Source organism: Antedon bifida, chromosome 7 (assembly GCF_963402885.1).
Source record: "Antedon bifida chromosome 7, ecAntBifi1.1, whole genome shotgun sequence".
Taxonomy (NCBI): Eukaryota; Metazoa; Echinodermata; class Crinoidea; order Comatulida; family Antedonidae; genus Antedon; species Antedon bifida.
The window spans coordinates 14,704,469-14,712,935 of NC_136232.1; the positions used below are offsets into that span (position 1 = coordinate 14,704,469).

Sequence of the window (8,467 nt, forward strand, 5' to 3'; positions counted from 1 at the left end):
ATATCATTGTAATGTTAATTATAAGTATTTTTTTTAATGGTTCTTTCGTTCAGTTATTAAGCCTTTAAGTAGTAAGGATTTTTATATATATATAAAAACACAATCCAGTCTGAAGTCGGAGATGCTACCTCATCGTGGTAGACTGGTGTCAACATCATTGGTGAAACATGGTACCAGTGGCTAACAGCATCAGGCATTTTTGCCTAAAAGCGATGTGATTTCCCGGACTATAATAGTAGGCCGCAAAAATGAATGGCTGAAAAATACCATTCAACATAATTAGGCCTACAGAATTAGAGATTGAACAAGAAAAAAGGTTTCTCACCTTTTAGCAGGCTACTAACCAATCGAGTTTGTACAATACCATGAAAGCCCCAGTGGTCTAATTGTTAGGACATCTGCATATCAAACAGAAGGTTCCGGGTTCGGGTCTCGGTTGGGGCTACTTTTTCTCATTCTCACAGTTTCCTCATCTTATTGTTTCAAATTAATTAAATAAATTTCAGTATATCACCGGGCGGTTTAGAATTTATTCTGTGTCTTTTATCAGATAAGCAAAGAACATATATATATGGACGTTACAACCCTTTTCCATCCATCAAAAATCAAAATCCAGGCACCGAAACAAGAGACATTTTTTTTGAGAACTATAATCATGTAGCAGGAATTAGGCTTTCGTATAATTCTCTCAACAACCTTACTTTTCATCAAAAGCAGCTGATGAATATGAATGTCTGCGAACGTCTATTGCCAAATGAATAATACTTATTGTTTGTATTGTTTAATCCGCTATTATATAATATTAGAAAACAATCCTAACAAAGAAATAACACTGACTCGCAATATACATAATACTGTACTATATTTTGCATTTATTTATCACAGAATATACATGATATTATTATTATTAAGTCATACAAATCATATACATTATAAACTAGAAAACGGCACTCGAGAGTGCATACCTCCGCCTCCTAATGTAAAATTCTCCTACATAAGATTTCTCAGGAAAATACTATAGGCCAGTATATATTTTCACGCTGCTGCTCTAGCCCGCTACGTCACAAGAGATAAATCATTCAGATATAAAGCAAGCAGCAGTTATAGTACTAGAGACTGACATTTTTGCGAAAAAGGATTCTCGACTATAATTTATAGGTACCAGCTGCTGGACCCAAAGAACGTCTGGGAAAAGAGTCTAACGGTTGAACGACATATCCCAAAGCATTTCTGGTATTTATGAGTCCCATGATATTACTGTAATTCGCTGTCAGATAATCATTGAATTATTATCAAAACAGTCCATTGAAGTTTGTGTTTGTAATAGGATACTTTACACTTGAAGTATCTAGGCGTGATGAAGTGACCCCCAGACTTGACCTTAGCAATAACAATAAGCGAGCAGCGTTTTTTGTAAGAAATATTTCTTGTTTATTGTTTTCATATATTTCCTCATTTTATCGTTTCAAATTAATTAAATTTCAGTATATCACCGGGCGGTTTAGAATTTATGTTATATGCCTAAAATGTATCTCTTGGGAAATCCCGCTTCGTGAATAAAAATACTGATAGATGAGGGCGTATCAATTTGATCTCTGGTGAGCGTGCGTACAATTGAGTAGCGGTGCTATACAATCTTTGATGAAAGCCCCAGTGGTCCAATGGTTAGGACATCTGCATATCATCAAGCAGAAGGTCCGGGTTCGAATCTCAGTTGGGGTGACTTTTTCTCATTCTCACAGATTTCCTCATCTTTTCGTTTCATTATATCGTTATATATATATACATTGCATGCTTAGAGGTAAAATATAAGATTTGACATCCCCGAGGGAATGATATTTTGCTCGAGGAAATATAATTTTCGAGAGCATAATATCATTTCCCGAGGGGATGTCAAATCTTATATGTTAACGAAATATAAGGCTATATCTGTTATATTACATAGCCAACAACAAGTATAATATCTACTGGGTTGGGTAGCTAGGCCTCCTTTAAGTAATAAGCCTGCCTAGTTAGGCGTTGCATTCACCTTACCTTGCGAAGAATAATATACAGATAATTACTAATTAATGATTCCTTGGCAATAAAATATTCACTTAGGCCTAGGTCTTTTAAATTAACAGAAGAATTTCCATCAATAAGTCTACATTAATAATAATAATAATAATAATAATATTATCAGGTAGGCCGAATAAATTAATAATAATTCGTCTTCTTCGAGCCGAATCACCGACTTAAAGTGAATAACTTTAATATTACTTTGATATGGCCAATTTAAATTTAGAATATTTTGACCTTCATTTTTTGTGTTTCAAGGGACAATACATCTTTAAACATCATCTTATGGACCGATATCAGTATGCTTTTTATTCTCTTATAGTGTAGAAAGTATTTATTAATTTATACATAGGCCTATCGGGATAATCGAGTGATACCGTAATTGAAATACAGTTGATTATAAATCATTGATAATATTGAATTGTTGTTAAGAGAACCGTGTGCCGTATTTATAATCTCAGCAGCAGCTATATTCATGAGCTCCCTTTTTGTCCTTTTACATTTCTTCATTATATTAACTGTATTTCAATGTGATGATACTGATCTGCATATTTATCAGTTTTATTTGAATAGCAGACACCCATGTATGACGATACTGTATGATTCAATTTGTAGGCCTATAGACAGTTATTTATATTATAGAAGTTTGAAACACCCAAGTATAATATGATTACTAAAGTAAAAGTGTGTATAGCTAATACCACAAATAACAAGTCAACAGCCTCAGTGCTTTACATGCTCAAGTTCAAAACTTTCACATCCATTCTGTAACTGGCGAGTATACCCATTCGTTGATTCATTCATTGGAGTTTCTGGAATACGACGCAGAAGCATCCACGTTACAACAAATAAAGTAAATGATATTGCATTTAAAGCCATGCATACACCAAAGTATGCTTGTCTAAATAAACGGTTATCATACTGGGCACACGTTCCTGTCTGATCACAACCTGAACTGAATGACTTACATGTCATATCGATGACAGCACCATACACAACAGGAGCCGGTATCATACCTGAAATTCATAAAATTAAAACAATCAAGAATATCGTTAGGCATATTGAAAACAAAAAGCCTCACATGAATATCAGATGTAGGGTAGTAAGATTAAGTCTCGATAAATGGTCAACATGTGCTATTTTCCCCAGAACGTTGCCAAGGATAATCATAAGCGAATTCATTCACTGTCTTTCTTAAAGGTGGCAATTCTGTTCACAAGAGACATCAGACAAACATATACACAAGATGCTCTACATAAACATAAATAAACAAGTCTTTGGTAGTGGAGTTATAATTTGTGATTTGTCATAAAAAATCCTGACTTGAACTCAGGACCCATCATAACCACAAAGCCATTCCACTCCACTTCCACTTTAATTACACTTTAATTACTTGCACTACAGGTACATTATACATTACAGCTTAATGAATGCTAACCAAATAGTCTTGTACCAACATGTTTAAAACCCAATCCCATCGCTTTATCTTCTTTATCTACAGATCTGTAATATAAAAACGAACATTATAAAAAGTATTATTCTACCTATAGTTTTAAATTGTAAGCAATACTGTTACGCCTACCGAAGTAAAAATATATAATTATTGATTATATGAAATAATCGTACTCTTTTTGATAGTATTATCAAGCATGTCTGCAATATTTCCTCTGTACTATGGCTACATTTGGAATGAATGAATACATCTTTAAAACAAACCTCATTGCTAGAATATGTTGCGGGGCTACTTCCATGCTGGCAACACAAATTACAAAAAACAGACATATAAGAAATGGAACAAGAGAACTGCAATACACTGCGTCACTGCACACGCCTTCAACGGCTGTCCACTTGCTTGGGTTACCACTTAAACAAAAACAATCAGTATACTCGGATTCCTAAAAAGAACAAGAACAATATCTGGTATCTTCAGATAATCTGTTTTCAAGTAAGAAATATTTATACGCAAATTATGGTTGAAATACAATTGCTATGTGTCTCCTTTTTAAATCAATAAAATATTTGATATAAAGTGCCTCTATAAATAGAGGCGACTTTTTCTCATGCTCACAGATTTCCTCATCTTATCGTTTCAAATTAATTAATACATTTTCAGTATATCACCGGGAGGTTTAGAATTAATGTTCTTTGCCTGTTGTGTTTATATATATATATATATATATATATATATATATATATAAGTATCTCTTCGGAGATCCCGCTTCGTGAACAAAATTTTGAAAGATGAGGGCGTATCAATTTTGATCTCTAGTGCGCGTGCTAGTGCTGTTCCGCCGTACCACGCCGAGAATGTTAAAGAGTCGCTATCCAATCGGGTTTGAACAATACCATGAAAGCCACAGTGGTGACATCTGCATATCAATCAAAAGGTCCGGGTTTGAATGAATTGATCGAATGATTGTTGTTACGTTTGGAAGAAGCATATTAAATCAAGATTATAGATAGGTAGGTGGCAAGTAAAAACTTTTCCTAGCCATAGGAAAATAAAGTTGAATTGCATCAAGCGTTAAAAGAAATAATAATATAATGATTACATTACCTGAGGGTTGTACTGTCTACATCCAGCTTGGCATGGTGAATAGTATGTAATATTATCTGCACCACAAACTGGATTATATTGAGTATTACTACAATCACACTCTTCACATAACACATTAGTTCCATTTCTGTAAAAGGCAAACTAAAATATAAGCAGAAGCAGCGCGCGAGTGTTGCATCCGCTAGATCCGTTTCTCGACTTTATTTATTTTTATATTTACAGTTTACATCACGTTAAAAATAACGGGAAAAAACCCCGAAGTTCAAAATCACTAACGATTTAGAATAATATACTATTCAGATTGAAACTTTTTTAATTAAAACTGAAAAATGGATCGTGTTCGATTACCAGCGTAACACTGAGGCCTAGACATTGTCATTATTCATTAAAATTAACGGTTAATACGTTAATTTAATTAATATTTGTGGAAGTCTGAGCGTATTTTGACTGCATTTCAGCCGATCATATAGTGGTACTCAAGTATTTATTCACACTCCTATTTTCACAATTTCTGATTCTTAGATTTTCATGTAAGCCTAACTTAATTTTACAGGATCGTATAACGGTTACGTAAAGCGTTACACAATACATTTATAGAGTCTGAGCGTATTTTGACTCCATTGTAGCCTATAATTACTGGTACCCAAGTACTCCCAATTTCATAAATTTCTGATTAGATGTTTATGTAAGTTATTTTTCACAAGATATGATATAAGTGCTTGTATTTGGGTTTTTCAAATTAAGCCCGTCATAGGCTCTCTCTCTATCTTCTTTCGTTTCCGAAACAGGGCAGATTTTAAAGTTAAAGATATTGAATGAATATACTTACACATTTGTGTCAGTAACTATTTGTTGACCCTGGCAGCCAAGATTAAATAGAATAATATGTCCCAAAAGTGTAGTCCCACTAAGAATGGCAGTAAGTAATGCAGAGCCTGCTAAATTAAGATTCAAACGCTTAAACAAAAGTCCGCCTATAATACAGCCTATGCCAATAGCTGGCACTGGAACTAGACCTATGTAAAAATAATAATTGAATATTATACAAACAATGAGATTGAGCCGAGTTGAAAAGAAGAAGACGAATATAAAACATCCAATTACTTCAGGTTGTTGTTTTTTTTCAAACGTCCAATCCATTCTTACAAAGATCACCACCCAATACATCATTGGTCATATTACAGTAGCATGTCATATTAGGCCTATCGCATCTTCTGACAGAAACTTTTTTTTCATGGATTGTACCAGCCTCTCCTGACACTATAGGCATTATCCTTTGTTTTAGGGTAGAATGGCTGTAAATATAACTTTTCAGTTACTGTAAAGGTTAGTGATAGAGCCCTATATGCATTTATTCATTCGTTCATTCATTCATAGGCAGTACATTCATTTATTTTCAGTCACATTCGATCAATCCGCCACTAATAGAATGGATTCATATCTTATTACAAAAACATTGATAACTATCAACACAAGGGTCAATGGAATTATCTTTTTCAACACAATTATTAAGAAGTAAACTGATACGAGAAACAAACCCAATTAACACGAAAAAAGGAACAGATAACAGATTACACTTTAGAATTACGAGTATCCAACAGGTTTAACTTGAAAGGAGAACGAGATAAAAATCACAATTATACCGGGAATTACAACATGTTAACAGAACGACGGGAAACAAGGGAAGAGAGAGAAATAGATAAATAACGGGGGACGGTGACAAGTAGAACAGACAAAACGATCTTGGACTCTCTGAAAGACGGGAACAATGAGTGGACGAAAATTGACACAACACTATTTTTCTTAGTAATAGACATAACTTAACATTTAGGAAGGTTTAAACTAAGTTTCCAGGTATAGTGGTCCATCTGAAGAGAGATAAAAGATCATACTGAAGGGAAAGGGAAAATGATTGGCAAAAAGTAAACACGGAGACGGTTAGAGGGAAGGTACGGTAATTGATAACAATATTAAATGAGAGGGGGCCAATGATAGACCCTTGGTTAAAGGACACCCTACAGGACAGTAGGCCAATCAGAAGCGTTGCCTTGTATGACAACACACCGTTGTCGACAATTAAGATAGCTAACAAATACATTTAAAATGGGACCAGAAATACAGAATTTAGAAAGATTTAAACACGTATTAATACTATTAACTATTAATTCTAAGGATACAGGTGTGTTATAACGGAATTTTGTATTTATTGTTAAACATCAATCATAATTGAAAAATACCACAGTGATGAACATTATAGAACGGTGTATATCCAAGACCTATATAAAACACACAGTACTACCTGTCAGTATATTTGCGTTGGTTGGTGACAATCCAAACTGTGTCTCAAAATATTTTGGAAAGAATGTAGCTTCTCCAAAAAACATTCCATATTCAACCGTTATACCAGCCATAAGCACGACGAAAGGTGAATTTGTGAGCAAACGTTTTATCGAATTTACAAGATCTAATCAAAATCGATTTATAAAATAAAAACATTGAATAATAAATAAAACAGTTTGTAGAAGTTTACGTTAGAAGCTTTGATTGACTTACTGCATTTTGTCATACGTATAGTGTTTCTTTAATCGAACAATTATTCTCTCTGTTATTTCTATTATTTAAAACGTGTAGGATAGAAAAAAACTCAATGAAAAGAAAACTGAGAGCGCAAATATACTCGTTTTTTTAGTTAAGAGGAGGAGCGTCCAAGTTTATCGGCACTGCATGATCAGTGTTTGTTTTATTTATATCAATATTATATTCTGATATACGAGTAATTGTATATTCTTTGAATCTGTTTATAGTAATGTATAAGCCTACCTTTAATTTTATGTCCTCTTAAGATTACTACTTCCAAATCCTCGTCTGTTACGCGTTCAGGGGTATTCGGTGGTAGTTTATCAACATGAATGCCTAGTTTCTTTGGAAATCGAAATAATGGAAATGAACCAAGCAGATACAACAGACCAGATATTAAAAGTCCTATCCACCATGCTCCAACCCATGATGGGTGGTTTGAATTAATGTCAATGTCTGTTGTTTGTATTCGATAAAAATCAACCCACAACAAAACGAAAACTGCCCCTAGAAGAAAGCTCAATATTGTTCCAAATCCATAAATACTCTGCACAATGCCTAAAAACCAACATAATAAAAAGAGATTTAATTTTAAAAAAAATCTTAAGTGGTCACTTCTTAAAAAATAACATCATAAGCTCACGTACCGATATATAAACCTGAAGTTGACTTGGGTACGCTATCGTCGATGTAAGAAAACCCTAGTGGCATTACCGGGGCTATGCCAATTCCATTAATACACATTCCAGCTACAAGTAGATAAAAAGCAATTCTCTTATCGGAAGAACGGTTTACATTATCAACTGCACAAAATGATTCAAATTCCTCAATACAAAGGTATTTATTTGTTGTCATATTAGAATTATTCTTGCTGCTACTACTAACGGTTGAGTATGATTCAAATATAAATTGTGGAAGACACATCACAAACACCCCGACTGCCATTGTTATTGATCCTATACCAATCCATTTTGGTCGGTTGCTTGAGTCTCGACTGCCAATATGAACAACAAACACAATAATTGACAATGTTCCTATATTATACGAACTAACAATCCAGCCTAAATCAGAGGCCATCAGTTCGTAACGTTGTTCTAATGTCGTTAGCATACTTGCTACGGTGCCCGCTGCATATGAATCGGCAAATATTACCAAACATAAGCAAAATGTAAAAAATGGCGCTGAAGCGAATTTGTTTACACATTTTGACTCAGGCTCTATGTATAACGAACACTCCGACGAATTACTGGCTACGATAGGATTATCATTTGTTGT

General features: G+C 34.0%; 1 protein-coding gene across 2 annotated transcripts; it reads right to left on the reverse strand.

Moving 5' to 3' along the window:
* Positions 1-868: 868 nt before the first annotated feature.
* Positions 869-8,467, reverse strand: LOC144847597 (solute carrier organic anion transporter family member 2A1-like). 2 transcript variants are annotated; one of them, XM_078704036.1, is made up of 8 exons: positions 7,840-8,467; positions 7,436-7,750; positions 6,915-7,079; positions 5,445-5,631; positions 4,616-4,742; positions 3,775-3,953; positions 3,497-3,561; positions 869-3,074 (listed from the first exon to the last, which is right to left on the reverse strand). In XM_078704036.1, exons 1-8 carry the CDS (start codon positions 8,300-8,302, stop codon positions 2,782-2,784), a joined length of 1,794 nt encoding a protein of 597 aa, XP_078560162.1. In that variant the 5' UTR covers positions 8,303-8,467; the 3' UTR covers positions 869-2,781. The 2 variants fall into 2 exon arrangements, with proteins under 2 accessions (XP_078560162.1, XP_078560163.1); XM_078704037.1 differs by lacking the exon at positions 6,915-7,079.

Bases quoted from the DNA above. Each gene is read 5' to 3' on its own strand.
- LOC144847597 (XM_078704036.1), bottom strand. From the start codon at position 8,302: ATGCTAACGACATTAGAACAACGTTACGAACTGATGGCCTCTGATTTA. The intron at 4,743-5,444 runs GTAAGTATATTC...TGCCTTTTACAG, and splicing joins ATAGTTACTGACACAAATGT to AAATGGAACTAATGTGTTAT. The intron at 3,954-4,615 runs GTAATGTAATCA...TGTTCTTTTTAG, and splicing joins GTAGACAGTACAACCCTCAG to GAATCCGAGTATACTGATTG.